Here is a 21,823-nt window from a genome sequence, read left to right as displayed (position 1 = left end):
TATTATTGTGCCTGTACACGCCTATAAGTGCCTCTTGTGGCGATCACGTGGGATGCTTGTCTCACTGAGCAATTACTACATTCACAACTAGAATGCTTCTTCTGCCTTGTATTTGTATTTTACTTCGTTCACTGAGACATTTTTATGCTTGAAATGCTTCATTTAGGCCAAGAATAAGTACAATTTGCTTAAATATGCATATTTTATTGGCTAGTAATCGGTAGTATTCAACCACGAAACAGTGATCATTTATTATTGTTTGAGAAACCTCGTTCGAATGTTCGAATGTTCGAACCGTGATGTGGCGAGGGACGACTACTTTGATTGCAGCTCCAGCCATCTTTTGGAGTTAATAAAAAACCTGCATCAGGAGGTTGCCTACAGCCACAGTTCTTAATGCCCGTGTTTTTCGACTCGGTGCTGATTAGAGACCCCAGCGGTTATTTGCTTTTGTAGACCGCGCACACAGCGGCTGTTTTGAAGGATTGTGGTTTACGGTCCTATTGCTTTGAAATGATACTCTCATGGTAGCTGCAAACAAGAACCCTGTTGATTGTGGGTAACTCTGCTGAAGTCAACTAGGCTCAGAGGCCATGTTGGTGCATGTGTAAATAAATGTGTCATTTCATAATTATTTATTCTCTCTTTCATTTGCTGTGAAGTGTGTTCTCTCGCTGAACTGCAAAGAATGTACAGTATATTTTCTGACCTCGCGTTTCCCGCCAAAGTGGAACGTAAAAAGCAGGATTCAATGGAAATAATCAGTCAGAGAAAATGATAATAATGTCATTCCGTGTGGTCCCGGTGCAGCAGAATCAGTTGAAAGTTGGTGATGGAGCTGCGGACGGCCACATCCTGGCTGGCCGTTAGCAATTGCTGCATGTTTGTCTAGCGCAGATTACACAGTGCAGGCTGCCAGGAGAGTCCCGTGCCTTATTCCTGGAGCCAAAGTAGGCCCTTGTTAAAGCCGCAGACCTGCTTCTTTGTGTTTTCATGCACTCAGCACCACATTGTCTCCATAACTTTAGCCAGGAAGACATGTTAGATACGGACTGACCTTGCAGAGAGATTTCTTCGCGTGGAATTTGCTCAACAGCAGGAAGATTATTTTTCATGTCTTTAACTTTGACAGGACCACCTTTGATTCTTCTGTCCCTACAGGCTTCCTGGGTGCGACGGCGTCCCACTCACTCGCCAACTCGGCCGCCCCCAACACTGTCCTGAACACCTTAAACTCCTCCATGAGTCCTCTGCAGGCCCCCAGCACCCCAACACCCTCCCTGTGGCCCAGCTCGCTCACCAGCACCCAAGGTCCGTGCATCAGCATGTATATTTTTTGGGAATCCCGTGAAGGCTCGGATGACCCTCAAGTTCCGCCGGTCTTTACAATTTTTGGGTTATTACATCTAATAAATCTAAATATTGTGGTTCTCCTCTAGCCTTCTCGTCCCAGTTGATGCTGCACCCGGCCACCCAGGCCACCCTGAGCAGCATCCTGCTATCAGGCGTGCAGGGCTACACGCAGAGCACGCCGTCCCCTCCGCCGGGCCTGGCGCCCATCGACAAGCAGCCCATCAACGGCGTTCCCGACTGTGCCAAGGCGGCCTGCGCACTCAACGGTCACGTGAAGGTCGGCCCAGTTGTCACCGCTCCACACATGTACATTTACTCTAGTTTAATACATTGGATTCGTGCAGCATCCTGGTTCCGTCTACGGGAGGATAGCCACAGCGTCACTTGCCGAGACGGTTCTGAGTTCAGCTCCGTGTGACTCGGTCCAAGAGGCCAGTGGACACAATCCATCAGAACCACTGTCCAGCAAGTCCAGCACAGATGAAGGTACCATTTCTTATTATTTATTGAGAAATGAAGGAAAGTGTTAGTAATTATCGCTCCGATAATATATACCGATAAATCCGATAACATCGCTGATAAGGTAAAATAACGCTCCAATGAGGCGAGATTACCCGTACTGTGCAGGTGAGCAAATCAAGCGCTCCTTTTTTCTTCCTGCCTGTGACGTTAATGGCCTGTCATAACTTCCCCTGAGCTCACTTGTAAACAAACATTCACTTTCCGAGGAAGACAATTCACATGCTAAATGTACCAACAGCTCCGTGATGAGGGGGGGAAAAACACAGAGCGCACAAAAAGCCTTATCAGCCACCTGACACGCCAGCACTGCGGTGTTTGAAAAGTGCAAAAAGTTTGCCAGAGACCTCCGTGGCGTCACACCGGCTGCTCGGAGCATGTGTCCGAATACAGTGCATGTTGCTGGGCCACAGCAGGTGGCTCCCTCTGCTCTACCCTCTGGTTCTCCTGACAGTAGTCATGTGATAGTAGTGATGTCATGAGATTTGATTAGGACAAATCAACGGGCACAGTTGGTCAAATCCAAATTAGTTTGAGTCCTACCTACCTCCAGGTGTGCACAAACTCCAGAAAAATCTCAATTTAAAAAGTAGATGTAGAAAAGTTTTGTTATCGGTACCATATCAGTCTTGAAAAGCAGAAAGCTATCAGTATCAGTTTGAAAAAAAGTATATCATGCATCTCTTGTTTTTTTCTTTCTTTTAAAGTGGCCATTTTGCAGTATTTTTTTTTTTCACGTAGAGCTGCACCAAAACTCACAGACATCAGTAATTCTAGCTGCCTTATTATGCACAAATGCCTTTTTAATGCTATGTTAACAGCAACGTGTGTCCTACAGGCTGTTTATGAGCACCAAATGGGAGAAAATTCTTTCCTCTCTCTCACTTGTTCCTCCGTATTTCCTCCAAACGCTGACTTTTGACGTCGTGGAAAAACCCTGCTTCTTTGTGGATGTGCCCAATAAATGGCACCTGAAATATCAGCCATGTCAGGATGTTGTGTATAAAATGTCAGATTTATGGATGAATGCACTTTTTGGTTGAATTCTGGGGTGTTCTGCAGTGTTCCCACGCTACGTCGCCGTTCACCTTTCGCAGATTCGCTGATTTTTTTAAGTGCAATTTTGCTTCTTTTTTTTTCACAACATATGAACGTGCATTGTGTTCTGTGTCCGTGTGTGTATTAGAGCGATCTATGAGGGCTCTGGTGTATGTGTCTGTTATTGTATTTACTACTGCTACCAGTAGAGGCTGTTGCATACTCATGTGAGAGTTGAAGACGTGTGCGGCTCCACCTCGTCTCAGTGTGTGTTTACGTGGCTGTACCAGCACAGTAGGAACCCACAGTAGACAATAGCCGGCGAAATATACAGTAGAGCCACGACAGGTTTTATTGGCTAAGGGAGAACCTGCCCATTGTGTTCTGCATCCTGATTGGCTGTAGCTCGTTGTCCATCAATCTCCTTCATGCCGTTTCCTGTTGTGGTCAATAGTTGCTAGCAAACTCGCTAATTGTGTGAGTTGATCATTAAAATTCTAACCAAATTTGAACTTTGAGAGTGTTTAAACAAGAGAGAAATGAGAAAATGTTCATGCCTGTCTGAGAAACACGTGTAACGTCTAGAGTGACGGTTTTTACAGCCTTAAAACATATAATATAAAAATATATAATAATTGTAAACAAATAAAGTTGGCTACTTCGTGGATTTCACTTATTGCGAGCTCTTTTGGGAACCTGTCCCCTGCGATAAACGAGGGCAGACTGTATTTTGAAGTAAGTTGTGTTTTTCTCCTTGTGTCTCCTACATTCAACCTTCAAAATCACCTGAAGTGAACTTGCTCCTAATCTCCCAGAGTTTATCGTCATGGACATTAACTTCTGCCCTCCTCTCAGTGCTCAGGCGGTTTTCCCCTCAGTTCTTCTCTCTCACGCGTCTCCTTTTCCTCCACTGTTTACCGAGCCCGTCCTCCCTGATGCGGTGCGTCACGGGCAGGTTTCCTCTCCCTCCTTTCCTCGTTCCCTCCATCACCTCCTCCTGTGTCACACAGTGTGTTTGGACTGGCTCGCCCTCTTGTTTGCGTGGTGGACGCCTCCAATGTGAATCCCCAGAGATCTCCTTTAAAATGTGCTGACGTCATGTTATTTCATGGCCGTGCATATTCAAAAAGTGTTGCTTCTTCACGCTTCCTGTAACTCTGAAAGCTGAATTACAGCTGGGTGTTTTTCCACTAATCCACAAACCCGCTGCGACTTTTAATGCAGCGCTTTTTTCCTATAAAGATGAACGTGTGTGTGTGTGTGTGTGTGTGTGTGTGTGTGTGTGTGTGTGTAGGCTCTGACACATTTGTGGAGGTGGGCATGCCGAGGAGCCCCTCTCACTCGGCCAACGGCAGCGAGCTAAAGCAGATGCTGGCGTCATGCAAGACATCGTCGGGAAAGCGACAAGCGGTGGAGCTCCTGCAGGGCACCAAGAATTCCCACCTACAGTACGTTGGGATTAAGATCTTCAAGTCTCACACAACCCACACACACACTGTTGATTACACGTCCACAAAGATGGATTTGCACGTTTCTACTTTAGAAACTCCAACAATTTAGTAGGACTGCTACCAAAAAACAATGCATTGCACCGATTTTAAATCAAATAAAGTTGAATAAAAAAATAAAATAAAATAAAGTTTAACTATTGGCAATTAAATTAATTAAAATTATGTTAAAACACTGAAAGAAACAAAAACAAAAACAAAATCAAATAAAATGGCGTTCAAATACTGACGGAAATTCAATTCATTAAAACGACATTGATGCTTGCAGAAATGCAATGAAATTGTCTAAAAGTTAATAATTTATTGATGGATAGCCGCTTTCAAGGGGGTCCAACATAAAACAAAATGCACAACACAACACAACAACACGATCACAAACAGCATACACGGGCTCCTAGCTGCCACCCCACCCCCACATGGCCCCCACAAACCCACAGTACCCACACCAAGCACAAATAATATGTCAGACCGACATACTGTGCAGTAAAGGGTGATTTGCCACAATAAAATACAACATCACAAACATTCAAAGCGTCACATGATGTTTTAAGAAAACTAAATATGGAATTCTGGAAAATACAAAACGAATTGATTTTACGTACGCTGTTGGGTAAGGAGTTACAATCTAATGGGGCTTTCAATTTAAAAGCACGTCTACCAAATTTTTAAAAATGCAATAAAACTGCGTTCAAACACTGACAAAAATTCAGTTAATTCAAATGAAATTAATGCTGGCAGAAACGCAATAAAATTATTTTTAAGTCACATATCCGGCCAGAAAATGCAGTTCAGTTTAAAGAAAATAAAAGTCTAAAGACGGAAAATCAAAAATAAATAAAACTGCATTCAAATGTTCAATTATTTTGACGTTCTAATTATTTAAAGTTTGAATTCTCTAAGAAATGCCAGTAAATAAAACTAAACTGGCTTCCAAGACTTGCCAAAATACAATTAAAATAAATGAATAAATCAAACTGGGCTTCAATTCTGTGAGAAATGCAAATAAATGAAATTCAATTAAAAAGTGGCCAAAATGCAGTTCATTTAAAGGATGCGTATATTTAAACACCACAATATAAATACCAGAAGAAATAGAACTAAAAATAAATAAGAGTATTTAAATACTGGCAGAAACGGCATTAAGTAAAATATGAAACAAGGTTATTGAGCTGAAATAAAATAAATTAAATGAAGTTGAGCTAAAATACTGTTAAAAAATGCAATTAAATAAAATGATATTGGGTTTAAATGTCGTCACCCTGTCGTCCTTGCAGTGTGTTCATGTTCATGTGTGTGTGGGTGTGTATGTGCGCAGTTCCGACTGTCTCCTGTCGGACGCCGAGTCGAGTTCTTCGGACAGTCCCGTGGCCGACAAGAGGGCGCCGGGCAGTGAGCGGGCGGCTGAGAGGGCGGCGCAGCAGAACGAGAGAGAGAGAATCCGACTGGGGCCGCAGACCTCCTTCGCCAACATGCAGGTGCACGCAAACACCCGTGGACAGAAGCCATACCGTTTAATTTGTATGAATCGTCATGGCAACTGTTGCTTTGCAGGCATTTGACTATGAACAGAAGAAGCTGCTGGCAACCAAAGGTGAGCAGACATGAGGTACAGGCTGGAAACAAGGACGGGATTAACGCGTGTGTTCATGCAGCTATGCTGAAGAAGCCCGTGGTGACGGAGGTACGGACCCCAACTAACACGTGGAGTGGTCTTGGTTTCTCAAAGTCCATGCCGGCAGAAACCATCAAGGAGCTGAGGAGAGCCAATCACGTGTCCTACAAGCCCAGCATGAGCACCACCTACGAGGTCGGTCACCTGTTAGCACTTTGTGTTTCGATGGGCTCCGTCTAATATCCGGACGTCCTTTCAGGGTTCCCCGCTGTCCTTGTCGCGGTCCAGCAGCCGGGAGGGCGTGGCCAACGGCAGCGACTCCGACAACTGGCGGGAGAGGAACGGCACGTCGAACGGGCTGCAGGCCCACGCCGAGTTCCCCGCCGCCGTGAGCAGCCCGAAGAGGAAGCAGAACAAATCTGGTGTGTTGCGGCACGTCTTGGGTTATGTCCGTAAGCGTGGCGTGGAGTTGTGATTAACTGAAGTCATTAAAGGTGCAGTCAGCCAGAGTGCACTTAATGTGGCACCCGCGTGCATGCATGTCAGCCAGAGTGCACTTAATGTGGCACCCGTGTGCATGCATGTCAGCCAGAGTGCACTTAATGTGGCACCCGCGTGCATGCATGTCAGCCAGAGTGCACTTAATGTGGCACCCGCGTGCATGCATGTCAGCCAGAGTGCACTTAATGTGGCACCCGTGTGCATGCATGTCAGCCAGAGTGCACTTAATGTGGCACCCGCGTGCATGCATGTCAGCCAGAGTGCACTTAATGTGGCACCCGTGTGCATGCATGTCAGCCAGAGTGCACTTAATGTGGCACCCGCGTGCATGCATGTCAGCCAGAGTGCACTTAATGTGGCACCCGCATGCATGCATGTCAGCCAGAGTGCACTTAATGTGGCACCCGCGTGCATGCATGTCAGCCAGAGTGCACTTAATGTGGCACCCGTGTGCATGCATGTCCACTTCCTGCTAACACAAAATGGCCTCCCCTTATTGAACTAAACTTACCCACTGGGTAGCAGCTGCTTTCCATTCCGCGCTGTTACTCCTGGCCAGTGAACTCAATTCTCACTCTGTGCGTGTGCGTGCGTGCGTGCGTGTATGTGTGGGTGTGGTTGCCATGGTGATTTGCCTTAATGACTTTTAGGGGTGCAGGACAGAATGGATTTTCATCTAAATTTCACTTTCACACCGTCATCTCCTCTCATCCATGTTTTGATTTAAATGCATTCATTGGATATGTATTGTTGCAGAAATACTGTATATTTATTTATATAGTTGTTTATTTATTTTAAAAAATGATAAACAAAAAAATCAAATAATGAATTAATTAACTAAAAAAAAACAATTACAAAAATCATATTCAAACACAAAACGTTACTTTGGAAAATGTGCTCACTAAATGTCCTCCAAATTTAGTTAAAAAAAACAATTGCAGTATTTAATAATATTTTAAATTAATATAAAAAATACGTAATTTATTGAAAATGTGAAAATTGTGGAAAAGTTTACATTCATTCTCTTTTTTTTTCTTTTTGTAAAAGTACAATGTTCTTAATTTTCAAGATATTAAATATATCCTGTTCAGTTTGTACTATTATTCAAGTTTTACTGTGTATCTATAATATGATTCCTTGTATTATTCTTTTAATAATTCTATTATTCTAATTACATTAACCGTTGACTGTATTAATTAATAATTGTATTTTAATGTCGCATTCTCTTGTGTATTTGTGTGCTCGCGTGTCCGTTTCGTCTTTCTTCCTCCCTGCATCTCATGTTTGTCGATACGTATTTATTATTGACGTGACAGCGTGACACGACATCCTTTATCGATTCGATGAGCGTGAGTGGTTAAGATTGTCTTTCTTGCGTGTTTTTCTTCTGCACGAACGACACGCTGGCCAGCTGCGGAACATTACCTGAGCAGCAGCAACTACATGGACTGCATCTCGTCAGTGACGGGTAGCAACGGCTGCAGCCTGAACTCCTCTCTCAAAGGTTCTGACCTGCCCGAGCTCTTCAGTAAACTGGGCCTGGGGAAGTACACGGACGTCTTCCAGCAACAGGAGGTCGGCATGAGAGACAATGCTGCTTCTTACTTGAGGCACATTTAAGGGTAGAGCACGAGTGGGGGTGACTGAATCATCCTGGTATGTTGTTGTGACTTCCAGATCGACCTGCAGACATTCCTGACTCTGACCGACCAGGACCTGAAGGAACTGGGCATCACCACTTTTGGCGCCCGCAGAAAAATGCTACTGGCCATCTCAGGTATTCACCAACACAGTACAGTAAAGCGCCTGACGAATGCTATGATACTCAGCATATTGTGTGTAAGACGGATACGGACCCAGTGATGGCCCTTTATGGACCCGGGACCAATTAAAGTGAATGGGAAATATAATAATAACATAATCATGCTCGCGGACGGATCGCAGCGGCAGTTTGGGGCATAATGACTTCAGTTATTACGTTGGTTACGTGATGTGTTCATGCAGTCAAACCTTTTATTTGTGTGAAATTTGTTCCCGGTTTCTTGGAAATGCAATTTGGGTGCCATAAAAGCGGCCACAAGGTGGCAGAAGTGCATCTGGTAAGAGCCGGGCAGGGATGACGTGAACGGACAAATGACATGTGACAGGAAGGAGGAAGTGGGAGAGCGTGGAGTGGAGGAGTGTGGCGTGCAGAAGGTTACGCGTTGTAGGGACATTTTAACACATGCACAGGCGCGCACGTGTGCACACATAGTTCATTTCCAAATGTGAAAATTGTAAATAGTTCACGGTGCTGTGTTTGTAAATAAATTGTTATTTTGATGTAAAAAAAAAAAAAAACTTTTTGTGTTGTTTAGATATTTAAGCTGTCACAAAAGCAAAAAAATATTTGCGTCAATCAAAGTTATGCTTGAAATGTATCTTTTCACAAAGATCTCCCTTTTCTAGTTGGGAACTGATATTTTCCTGAAACTTACCTACTGTGTGAAAAGGTACAAAAGGTACAAACTAACTTTTTGTTTCTGATGAAAGACGGGAGTCTAATGTTTCTTTTGGTAGGTTCCATGTTCATATAGCCGTAGAACACAATATTCTGTCTGCCTTGAAAGATCAGTCATAATGGTCTAAAATGGCAGCTACTGAAGGGGTCCACGGTAATGGTTGTGGTTCTCCTTGTCGGACATGTTGAATTGTGTAAGTGTAAACATGTGATGTATTTCCATGTAACCTTACTGTGCATATTTGAAACGAATAAACCAAACCATTACCATTACCAGCCATCTTATTCAAGGTTCTAGAGATGCTAATCCGATTTGGATTTTGATGTGTTTGCAGAACTTAACAAGAACCGGCGGAAGCTATTCGAGCCCCCCATCAGGTCCTCCTTCCTGGAAGGGGGAGCCAGCGGTCGTCTCTCCCGTCAGTTCCACGCCGACATGGCCAGCGTCAGCGGGAGGTGGTAGGCACTCGCAGAACCGTCCGAACCTGGATGCCACTTTTCTCGGCCTCTTTTGGACTCAGACTTTTCCACAGTGTTGCTGCCATATTGTATGAATGAGAAGCCATAGCTGTCCGACCAACGTGGAAAGACGCTCTTCCTGAGGTCCTGTCCCCCGTGTTAGGGCCTTTAGGAAGCAACACGGAACTTCGGCGTTCTTTAGGGTACTGCAGAAGGGAACAGGCGGAACGATTTAGTCGGATCCTTTTACTTCCAGTGACGCGGCCGCAGCTGTGTCAGTGACATGCACTTTAATACTGCTAGACGTTTGCCTGTGAAAGCCTTCATGATATGAAGGCCAACTATGCATTGTTTTTGCTCTCAAGCCAAATAAATGTTAGCACTTAGCCTGGATGAAGTGCAAAGTAGGTCTGCAAGGTCATCGTGCCTGTCCTGGACTCCAGAAAGGCTTTTGATTGGTTGGTTCAGTGTTGATGCTCAGCCGCCATCTTGTGTGTATTTCTGCACCAAATGATTTTAAAAAAACAACAATTTTGTACTCATTATTCTACAATGTTAAGGGAAGGGTGGGGATGTTTAATGGTAATCAGTTTACATGTGTATTTTTTATACCTAATGAATGATCCTTTTGTGTTATTGTTGTCATTTCATGTTATTTCAACAGCAGGTTCTTGTCTGTTTGTTTATAGCAAACCGTTTTTTTTTTTGTCAGCGTCGGCCTCAAAATCTCACAATGCAGTCCCCCCCATGTTTCACAAGCGAGGGGGCTTTTGTAGCGGCAAGTGCCAGTGTATTGCAGTTAAGCCCAAAGTGACTTTAGTGAAATGATATTTGTTAAAATGGGAACTTTTGGGGCTGGAAATGACACAAGACAGTAGCAAATTACTGGAAGAAGTTGCGTTGGCCCTGTTAATGAAAAATATTGGCCATTTCTATTATGTACTAAATTATTCATATAACCAAATATAGAAAAATAATCATGAATACGTTCAAATAGATATTTTCTAATCAATATCCCAATATTTTGATAACAGTTGATATTTTCTTGTGTCATTTTATTCTTTAAAATGGTTATCTTCCGGTTGGAAATGTCGCTTTTTTTTTTTTATATATATCTGAAAAATGTTAAAAATTCTAATAAATAAATGAAACAGCAAGTATTTTTAACAATTCATATATTTTGATATCACAAGTCTGCCTTTTCCTTTTCATTTCAACTATTTTTTTTAAATGGTGCACTTTATTATTTACAAAATGATCCATATGCCCAAATATACAACAATAAGAATGGACAAAAATAGCCAACTACCCTATCCTCTTAGTCTTGGCCTACTTTCTGGTCATTCCCAGCCACAAGATAACCAATAAACAAAAGAAAATATCAACACTTTATTTACAAATGATTTATTTGCCTGAATGTAAAAAAAAAATATATGAAAAAAATCATAAAAAAGAAATGAAAGTAGCAAATATTTTTTTGTAATTGATATCACAATATTTAAATATCACAATGTTAAATCTTTGTGTTTAAGTCTATATCAAACTATTTTAAAAAAGACACGCACACTAAATCAGGGGTGTCCAAAGTCTGGCCCGGGGGCCATTTGCGGCCCGCAGCTATATTTTTATTGGGCCGCGGCACAAATTCTAACAATATCATTCAACAAGAAAACTAGAAAAAAAGGAAAAATCAGCAGTAATCTTACAAGAATAAAGTCCTTACAGTCAATAATGTCCAAATATTATGAAAATAAATTGAAAATAGGACGGTAATAAAGTCATAGTATTGCAAGAAAATGTACAAGAAAGTTGAAATATTTGGAAATTTTAAAAAAAAACAGCATAAATGGAAAAATCTGTAAGAATTTTACAAGAATAAAGTCAAAACATTAAGCTACAAAAGTTGTATTGTAACAAGAAAAAATTAAAAATGTTACAAGAATAAGCTTGTAATATTCAATGCCAGTAGTATCAAGTAGAAATATTACCCTTTTTTTTATTAGTTTGTTCGAAAAAGTTGAAAACGTTAATATAGTATTATGGGAATAAATTCAAAATATTAAAGAAATAAAGTCATAATATTATAAGAACGTCTACAATTGAAATATTTAGAAAATTGACAGCAAAAATGGGGGAAAAAAGAGCAAAGAGTGAAGTTGATACCAATGATAGGCTTTTTCACTGATATCACAAAGCTGAGATGAAGTTTTCTCTTGAAGTATACATAACTTAGCATATCGATAGCATAGCACATCAACATGTGTTGCCTTGCGGCCCTCTTCACTACGTGGAAAAAGTTTGGACACCCCTGCACTAAACTGTTCATATGCCTGAAAACAGAATAATATAATGAAACTGAGAATAATAAAAAATATATATATATAAATAGCAACAATGTTTTGACCTAATATCCCAATTTTGATTTCATGTCTTATTTCTTTTTCCTGTGTCTTGGGTTTGTGCCACATTGTTGCATCATTTCCAGCCAGAAGATAACCACATCGCAAATCTAATAAAAAGCCTCATATTTGGCCAGGGTATACATTATTTTGGGTTTAACTGTGCATCTTTCTGTAAAAAAATCAAATAAAATCAATGAAAAAAAAGCCATGAAAACCTGCCTTAGCTCCATTTCATGAAGCAAGATGCATGCATGCATGCATCAAGTGTGCTTGGAAAGTGTCCCAAAACTTTCATGAACTTTGCATAAGAAGATATCCCAAGTGCAATTGAGAGTATTTGTGATGTTTTTGTGTTTCTGTTCTTTATTAAAACTAGAATCAGTTTACCGCTTTACCAGCATGGAAACTTTGGACAGGAAACACCAGCAGCAAAACAAACCAGTGCCTCGCTTTCACTGCAATGATTCCCGTCATACTTTCATTTTTCTTGATTTTTTTTTTTTTTTAAACCACATTTGCCTCCTTGTATGTGATTTGAGCCATTGTCAATGTGGTTGTCACGTTTAATAGCATTGTCTGACATGGTTGCTGATGCCAACCAGGTAATTTTCTTTTTTTTTTTATTTGATAGAAAGGAAGATTTGATCCCAGTCCTAGTCGGGCCTGACTCACAGTGGCACTCCGCTATGTTGTGACTCGTGTTCTCGCCTACAGCAGACATTTGTTGTCCTCCCACCTTCTTGCGGAAGGTTTTATTTTTGCCTTTTACGGATGATGAAGGGACGTTTACTGAGTAGCCACACAACCATCTCTCTGTGTTTGTACTGCAGTGTCATGTCAGAAACCACTAAGGAAAGTATGTAACGTTTGTGCAACGTCTTATGTCAAGAAAGCTTCAATTCTGTGAGGATTTTGTGCATAATTGGCCAAAAGCTCTGTTCTTGCCAGTGGTATCTAGAAAAAAAACCTCATTGGATAAGCCGTCAATCAGGCAAAAACATTGTCGACATTATGAAGGTAATAAATATATGCAAAATCTTTCTTTGCTTATCTTCTTTGTCTTTGTCTGTCTGTGAAATATTCCATCTGATCTGCCGTTATCTTAAATATTCTCCCTGCTGCGCTCCTTCGTGCAGAACATTCTCATATAGCAGATAAGTTCATTCTGCACTTTGTCCGATGTCTTTTTCGGTGGAATGAAGCCAGTAGAGATATTTTCATATGCTGATATCAGTGGCAAAGAACTGGCACGCAGCCTCTTATCTGTTTGCTGTCATATTTCATAGCTGAGTGCTGAATAACACAACATGGTATCATGTACAGTACAGTACAGTACAGTATGTCCATTGAGGGGACGTTGCTACATGTCAAGCCTCAAGGGGGCAGTGTTGCTGCTTTTAAAAAGACTAAAGATACAAGAAACATAACGACATAAAAAATAGCACTAAAAATCTTAGGGAATTCAAAAAATTTACCTCCCAAAATTATTATAAGACTTTTTTACCTTGTAAACTTTTTAAAGGAATATTATTTAAAGTTATTACATTATAGCGATGTTCTGATTTAAGCTGTATATCATTGTGTTTACTTAGTAATTACTCATTATTATTATTATTACTAAATATGGGTAAGCAAATATGATCCCTTATCCAATAAAGGCTTCAATGCAAGCTTGTGTCAGTAATTCATAGAAATTTCCATCAAAATCAATAAGGTCGTTTTTACGTTAACTTCCAGTTTGTTTACGCTGACTAATATTAATGCTAACTCATAACTACAAAAATTACCCTGGCAGAGATACATGACCTGCTTGAGAAATAAGTTATTTTTTTATTTTGATTACCGTAAAATTTTCATTCAACTGCTTTAAACCTTGTTTTATTCTTTTGGTTTTGTTTTTCAGGGAAGGGGGAATTATTAGTATTTTATTACTGTAGTTTGTATTTTTTTCATTTTATTTTTTCTATTTTAATTTTTATTTACTGTAATTAAGTTTTGTATTTATTTGATTTTATAAATGTATGTACACTTGATCATATAATTTATATTTATAATTTTGTATATTTACTTTATTTTTTTAAAAATAATTGAATGTATTTTCTAAATATGTATTTTAAATATATAACTATGCATTTTTAAATATCATATTTAGTTTTAATTTTTATTTTATTTTGTATTTATTTGATTTTATAAATGTATTTAAAAAAAAAAAAAAAAATAAAAAAAATAAATGTATTTATAATTGATAATATAATTTATATTTAGAATTTACTTTTTTATTTTTCAAATGATTCAATGTATTTTTAAAATATATATTATTTAAAATTATAATTATACGTACATTTTAGAAATAATAATATAATAATGAATTATTAAAATGATATTAAACAAATATAGTATAATATATGAATATAAAAATAAATGTAATTTTTTGGTTGTCGTTTTGTTAAGATGGCATGAAATAGTGGTTCATATGGCGCGTGGTGAGGAGGGTGGCACCCAAACAGGTGGCACTCGCTGAAGCGTGTTCATCAGCAGCAGCGTGTGACTCACTTGCAATCCACGCACTCGCGCACCAGCTTTCCCTTTCCCCTTTGCTTTGTGTGTGCTGTGTGTTGTGTCGTGTCAGGGCACAGCCCTGCACACCATGTAAACAGTGGTTACTGTGCGTTCAAACGTCGGCGGCTGCTGTGGAAAACAATCATTAGGCCGCCAGTTGAACACACCGATGCACCACATGAGCTTTCTGTCGTGAATTGTTTGTTTTTTTAAGCCCCGAGTGGTTTGAGATGTCACTTGATGTCACATTTCTTCTCAAGCTGCCGGTCAAGTCAGTGGCAAGTGTGAGACCATCATTCCTGCAAAGAAAACAGCGACCTTGCGTTTTATTTCAAATGTCTGTCGGCAAGCTTCCCACTTAACGTCCAGCAATATTGCTGGAGCACGTTAGCAGATTGCCTCTGCAGGAAAAGTGTGAACGAGGACGTGAGCGTGTGAGGTTTGGCAATATGTTTGTGCCGGCACATGAGCCTGCTCTGTGTCCATTTTGAAATCCTGTATGATGTTTGCATTCATAACATTGCATTTTGCCGCTTCATCTCTTTCTATTCCTGAAAAGACGACTTTAGCCAGGCGCACCAACACACCCTTGGCTCTTGTCTTCCGACTAATATAAAAACGTTGGAAACATCTATGACAGCGTATTAGAGCCGTATTGAAAAACAATCTGAGATTTCAAAAATAAAGTCATAAATTTATGAGAATAAAGTCGTAAAATTATGAGAAAAATGTCGTAAATTTACCAGAATAAAGTCTTAAATTTACAAGAAAAAAGTCGCAATATTAGGAGAAAAATGTTGTAAATTCACGAGAATAAAGTCATAGGTTTACAAGAACAAAAAATGTTGTTTAAAGTTGTAAATTTACAACAATACAGTCGTAAATTTATGAGAAAAATGTCATAAATTTACAAATATTACGAGAAAAATGTTGTAAATTCACGAGAATAAAGTCCGAAATTTACGAGAAAAAAGTGGTAATATTACAAGAAAAAAAGTTGTATATTTACGAGAATAAAGTTGTAAATGTACGACAATAAAGTCGTAAACTTACAAGAAAAAAAGTCATAAATTTACAAGAATAAAGTCATAAATTTACAAGACAAAAAAGTTGTAACATTATGAAAATAAACTCGTAAATTTACAAGAATGAAAAGTTGTAATATTATGGGAAAAAATTTCCAAAATTTACGGCAATGAAGTTGTAAATTTACGAGAATAAAGTCAGAAATTTAAGAGAAAAAAAGTCATAATATTACAATATATTTTTTTTTTAATTTACAAGAATAAAGTCGTAAATATACAACAAAAAAAGACATCTGGCAAGAAAAAGTCATCATTTTAGTAGTATAAAGTTCAAATATTAAAGAAAAAAGATGCTATTTTGTAGGGAAATATGAAACACAGACAAAACAAAAAGTAAAGTTTCGGAAGGTTTAGGAAAACTGCAGAAAATGTTACCATGTTACCAGAAGAAAATTACGAGAAGAAAATTTGAGAAAAGTTTAAATAGTTGGACAATTTAAAAAAAAACTGTAATTTGACAAGAATAGTCGAGAAAAAAGCCACAAAATTATGAAAATAAACTCACAATAGTGTGAGAAAACATGTCATTTTAGTAACATAAAAGCTGAAATATTAACCGCGATAGAGCCAGGGAACACTGTCTTTTTTTACAAGTCATACTATTAGAAGAAACAAAGTTGCACATTTTGGAAAACTAGGAAATTCTAAAAAGATGTAATATTATGGGAATAAAGTCAAAAATTGTATGGGAGACATAATATTATGAAAAGAAAATGTAGTAGTAGTAGTAGTAGTAGTAGTAGTACTTTATTAATCCCACAGCAGGGAAATTGATCTGTTACAGCAGCAAGCAAGATACACAAGTATGTACACAAGTAAAGAATGCATAGTCATAGACAATGCATGCAATGCATAGACATAGTGAAATACAAAATGGTTCAGGTGTTGTAGAGCCTGATAGCGGTCGGTATGAAGGACCGCTACAAAGATTATTTAGGAAGAAAGTTGAAATACTGTCTAGAAAATAATTTTCAAAAAAGCCACAGTAAAAATAGGAAGCGAAGAACAAAGCTAAAAATAAGCTTTTTCACCGATGTCATAAAGATGCGATGCAGTTTTTTTCTTGAAATATATGAAACTTCTTAGCATATCTACCGTACATGTGTTGCTTTACAAAATATCAAAGTGGCCCTCTCATACGCTCATTTTTGGGGATGTGGTCCTCACTGGAAAAAGTTTGGACACCCGTGGCCTATCTCAACACACACACACACACACACACACACACACACACACACACACACGGGCAGGTCACAAGTGCAGCCATGGATTATGTTTATCTACCACAACATTGAATTGAGGAAAGCGATGATTATGTGTACGGATGTAGGTGATGGAAGTTGTGTGTTTTTTGAGGGGAGTTGAACTTGTCTGGCTGTTTACGCTGTGTGCATCCCTCCCCCCTTTGCCCGAATTGGAGAACTGATCCTAATTCATGATGACTGAGGCTGGAGGGGATGAGGTTGGCTGATGATGGATGGAGGTAGGCACCGTCCCCTTCCTCCTCCTCCTCCGCCTCCTCTTCGTTAACAGGGGGAAACAGGGAAAGCATGTCCTGCGTAACAATGAACTGTTTTTGTTGTCATGTGGTGCATTAGGCGAGCACTTTGCCGCCTTCTTTTATGATGTTTATGAAGCTGAAATGAAAAGAAAAGTCATTGGAATGGATGCCGTGTGCTAATCTGTGGCTATCAGGCCTAAAGCTCTTCTGGAAATGAAGGTATTTAAACACAGCAGGAGGCAGCTGGTAAGTCATGCTCACAAGCTGGGTCTTACTAAGTCCATGCAGAAGAGCTTAATGTGCACCAAGCGTCTCCACGTTCACATGTGCATGTTGCATCCTCAACAGGAGCGTTCGCAACCTTCAGGAAAGCACTCTGGAGCCACGTTGTTGCCCTCCTGGAATCTTAAAAAGCAGAATTGAGGCCTTGAGAGATGTTTTTCCTACTGTATGTGAATGCAGCAGTGATTATGAGCTTAGCGGGACTTATACATTCTACTAGCTGCCGTAAGCCTTCCGTGCTAATCCTGCACTGTGCATGAAAACGCAGCTTGTTTTCACTCGCAGAGTCCACATGTAGGTCATGCAGTCAGGCCGCAAGCCTTTGGAAGCACTTCTTCTTCTTCTTCTTCTTCTTCTTCTTCTACAAGAGCGCCACTTTTAGCGTCTGCTGTGTTGGTTCGCTTTGCTTTGAGAAGGAGCTCGATGCCATAATAATAATAAAGCCAGCTAACAATAAATCTGGATTACAATCATTAAGTGATTTAAAGCTGCTCTGTGTTCTCAGACAAGCACAGGAGGGCCTTGAGGCATCCTAAGCTTATTCGGAGGCGTGCAAATGACATCATGTCATGTTTTGGAGACATTAAGTGCAATTAACTGCCACCGGTTGCCAATTTGACCACTATTGTAACTCTATGCTAAAACGTCTACTAAGTAGCTTACTTTGTCACTTAGTTGGTTTCTTTGTCAGTTAGTTGCTTGGTTTCTTCAGTGGTTAGTTGGTTGACTTCTTTGTCAGTTAGTTGGTTTGTCGGTTGGTTTCTTCAGTGGTTAGTTAGTTTGTTGGTTTCTTTGTCGGTTGGTTTGTTGGTTGGTTTGTCGATTGGTTTCTTTGTCAGTTCGTTAGTTTGTTCGTTGGTTTCTTCAGTGGTTAGTTGGTTAGTTTCTTTGTCTGTTACTTGGTTTGTTGGTTGGTTTCTTCAGTGGCCACTTAGTTGGTTTCTTTGTTGTTGGTTTATTTGCTAGTTGTTTTTTTCTCACTTAGTTCATTGGTTGGTTTCTTTGTCAGTTACTTGGTTTGTTGCTTGTTTTTTTTGTTTGTTGGAATTCTTTCTCTGTTAGTTCATTGGTTGGTTTCTTTTTTAATTGTTTTCTTTGTCAGTTACTTGGTTTTGTTGGTTTCTGGCTTCAGTTCTTTGTAAATTGGTTTCTTTGTCAGTTAGTTGGTTGATTCTTTGATGGTTAGTTGGTTGGTTGGTTTCTGTGTCAGTTAGTTGGTTGATTCTTTGATGGTTAGTTGGTTGGTTGGTTTCTTTGTCAGTTAGTTGGGTTGTTGATGTCTTTGGTCCTTATTTGGGTTGTTTCTTTGTCAGTTATGTGGTTTCTGGGTTGATTTCTTTGTAAGATGCTTTTTTGGTCAGTGAATTCGTTGATGTTTGGGTAGGTTTGTTTGTCAGTTAATTAGTTACTTTGCAGATGAGTTTTCATTTTGTGGAATTTTCTGCTGTTTACACCGTACCAAGTAAAAATGATTCAATGTTGCCTGTAAACATAACTGAAGCTAGCTTAGCAGATTTGCAAAATGTTTTTCTTTGTTTTTTCAAGTTGCTGCATCTCTCCCGAAGCCTTGCAGCACCTGAGACGGCCATCTACCCTAAATATATTCCGCCATCCTCCCCCCCTCCCCTTCCATGTCCCTCCTCCCTGCCTCCCTGTCATATTAAACAGCATGACTCAGGAGTCTCAAAGGGACCGCTACACAATCCCCGGGCCAACTGAATGCATAAACACCCCCATTGCCTCTCCTCGGGGTGCTTTGTGTAACTGAGAGGAAGACAAAAACAAATAGGAAGTGACACTCGGAGCATTGGGAGGGCGGCGTGTGAAAATGACTCCCGACTTCAACGCGGCCAAATAACGTTAGTGCCTGCAGCTCATGTGTTTGCCTTCCATTTATCATACACTTGACCTCTGGGTGGCCTGCCCCCCTTTCCTGTGAGCTGCTAATAAAGACAATTTAAGTAATAGACACACACAGGTGACCTTTTTGTCACCAAACACTTATAATAACGCTATGTTTTGGCGTGTTCCCAGTAGAGCTTACAAAAAGCGCTTTTCTTATTTAAAATTTGTGAAAAATATGATAATACTGGACCTTTAAGTAAATACATGCCCTGTCCATTATACAGTATGAGGATACGCTGTATTCTGGCACTGTGTCTCATCATATACTAATATGACCAAGAACCGGCTAATTAAGCATCAATCAGGCGGAAAAAGGGGGCAGATGTGCAGCCACTAAATTAAGCAATACGTCAAGGGGGTCCCCTCCCTCCCCAGCATCATTAGTCCACTTGCACCTGAGCTCCAGCCACCTTATCATCCATACCATTCCAGACAGTCAGACAATCAGACGGCGGGGTCTTTAATGAACTGGATGATGTTCACCTTGCACTGTTTTTGACGCAGCCCAGAACCGGAGGAGGAGCACCCGGGATAATCTCCTTACGTAAGCGCCCATTCAATTCATGGAACGTCTCAGCACTAATCCGCTGAACTAGTCATGCTCATGCACACACACACACACACACACACACACACACACACACACGTAGCACAGGATGCATTCAGGCAGCCACGCTCACACAAGAAGCAGCAAATAGAAGGCAACAATTGTACAACAGACATTTTGGGCTTTGTCTTTTAAACTATTTTAACCTGGGCAGTATGCCAACAAAACAGAAACGTTAGCAATGCTAATAGCCTCTGGTTCACAAAGCGGGATCGCAAGCCTCATTCGGACTCAGTCACTTCCTGTCTGTGTGTCAGAACCGCTGAACTCTATACACTTGAAGGGGCGTCCCTGCTGACCGCATGAAGCCATTGGTCGGCCATCTTGCTTCACCCAAAAAAGCACACACGCATACACATACATGTATCTTCATTCACTACATTTATTATGTTTCGGTATAAAAATTAACACGAATTAACAAAAATTCCATTGAAATAGAGTAAATTTACTAGACCCAAATCTCAAAATTTCCCTCCAGTTTAAGTTTTTTTTTCCCTACTACTATGGTGTGAAATTACAATGCATAACAACTCAGTTTCAGTGTTCACAAGGTATTGTTATGATAAGGATCTACGTAGTATCAAAGTTAAATGCAACGCATACCTTTAGAAGATGATCAGGAAAGTCAAATATTGTTGGAACTGCATTTTGTCGCAATCTAACAGTCTGGCCGGTCCTGTCGAAGTTCTCCTCAGTGAAATGACTACAACAGAGTTGCGATCTGGCTGCAGGAATCCACCTGTCTCTCCGCATATTTACTACCCATTGCTTTAGAAGTTGAGGATTGCAGTGTGGAAATCTAAAGGAGAATAATTTACAACTACTTCGATGAAAAGATGCTTACAGATTTAAAGTATCTATTTTTTAAACTAATTTTAATATTTATAAGCATTTACCTACTTGTGAAATGTAAGTCCCTTCTCACGATTTTCACAAGTATCACGATTTGTACAATTAATAGCAGCACAAGACGGCATCTCGAACTCCTCTTAGTTCTGAGGCTTTCTTGTTTTAGGTGAAACAACATGGCGACTTCTATACTTCCGGTGGCTTCAAGCCTCCAATGCGCAGCAAGCAATCGAGTTCAGTGGTCACAACGTGCCATGGAAGAACATTGTGTGCAAGATACAAGATGGTAGGCGCTGACTGAGATAAAATATTTAAATTCTTTCATTTTGATCAAGTGATGGCCAATTTTAAATTAACAAACCCAGACACAAGTTTATGTGTAGTTCTTAACGTAATTAAGGTGTTTTTACTCACTTTTTTGTCTCCCCGACGAGGTTATGCGTTTTTCCTGCATTAGCTGTTACAACATGTGCAAATGACATGTAAATTAGGCGAAACGCCATCTCGTGACTTGTATGGCAGCCAATAGCTTCTTTTCTTACTGAGGGGTTTGCAACAGTGGTCGCTGCTGGGGGAGGAGCCTCCGAATGTCTGGCCTTTGGTCGACCGTGTAGGCGGAAGCTAGATCAGTAGAAATCCGAATCGTAACGCGTATGATGGACATTATGCCATATTTCTGATTTGAGTCAGTGTCACTTTCGTTATTGTCTAAATTGTTGACGAAAAGTCTGAGCAATAACACCAAACACTCAGAAGTTCGTCAATGCAGACGTTAGCATTGGGGGTGTACTATACCATTGTCTTCCTTTTCGAGCCGATACCGAATAGAATTCAGGTATCGCCGATACCGGCACTTTGTGCAAATTCACCTAACGTGTCTGGTAAATTTTAAAAACTAATATATGTCATATCACAGCATAATGAATACACTACATGTAATTAATATTAAATACATGATTAATTACAAATATTTTTTAAATAAATTAATAATTCATGAATTTATTTATTTTAAACCCTGAAGCACACTGAGGTAGCTGGGTGATTTACAGTGTAGCCAATCTAATATACAACAAAAAATACAGGACAAAATCATATAAAATATGTAAAAATTGTATTTTAAATAAAAAACAACTAATACTAAAA

The 21,823-nt window shown here is 39.9% G+C and overlaps 1 protein-coding gene across 2 annotated transcripts in view; it reads left to right on the top strand.

Moving 5' to 3' along the window:
- The window catches only part of LOC129193746 (protein bicaudal C homolog 1-like), a 74,958-nt gene extending 61,953 nt beyond the window's left edge, over positions 1 to 13,005 (top strand). For both annotated transcript variants that reach the window (XM_054798328.1, XM_054798329.1), the window contains exons 11-21: positions 1,162 to 1,311; positions 1,440 to 1,630; positions 1,698 to 1,839; positions 4,205 to 4,358; positions 5,734 to 5,893; positions 5,970 to 6,009; positions 6,071 to 6,225; positions 6,290 to 6,452; positions 7,943 to 8,106; positions 8,209 to 8,308; positions 9,367 to 13,005. In XM_054798328.1, the coding sequence (XP_054654303.1) occupies positions 1,162 to 1,311; positions 1,440 to 1,630; positions 1,698 to 1,839; positions 4,205 to 4,358; positions 5,734 to 5,893; positions 5,970 to 6,009; positions 6,071 to 6,225; positions 6,290 to 6,452; positions 7,943 to 8,106; positions 8,209 to 8,308; positions 9,367 to 9,494 (1,547 nt within the window). In that variant the 3' untranslated portion in view covers positions 9,495 to 13,005. The remainder of the gene's footprint in view (positions 1 to 1,161; positions 1,312 to 1,439; positions 1,631 to 1,697; positions 1,840 to 4,204; positions 4,359 to 5,733; positions 5,894 to 5,969; positions 6,010 to 6,070; positions 6,226 to 6,289; positions 6,453 to 7,942; positions 8,107 to 8,208; positions 8,309 to 9,366) is intronic.
- The last annotated feature ends 8,818 nt before the right edge of the window (positions 13,006 to 21,823 follow it).

Source organism: Dunckerocampus dactyliophorus, chromosome 14, assembly GCF_027744805.1.
Source record: "Dunckerocampus dactyliophorus isolate RoL2022-P2 chromosome 14, RoL_Ddac_1.1, whole genome shotgun sequence".
In the NCBI taxonomy this organism is placed as follows: domain Eukaryota; kingdom Metazoa; phylum Chordata; class Actinopteri; order Syngnathiformes; family Syngnathidae; genus Dunckerocampus; species Dunckerocampus dactyliophorus.
This window is presented reverse-complemented; position numbering and strand designations above follow the sequence as displayed.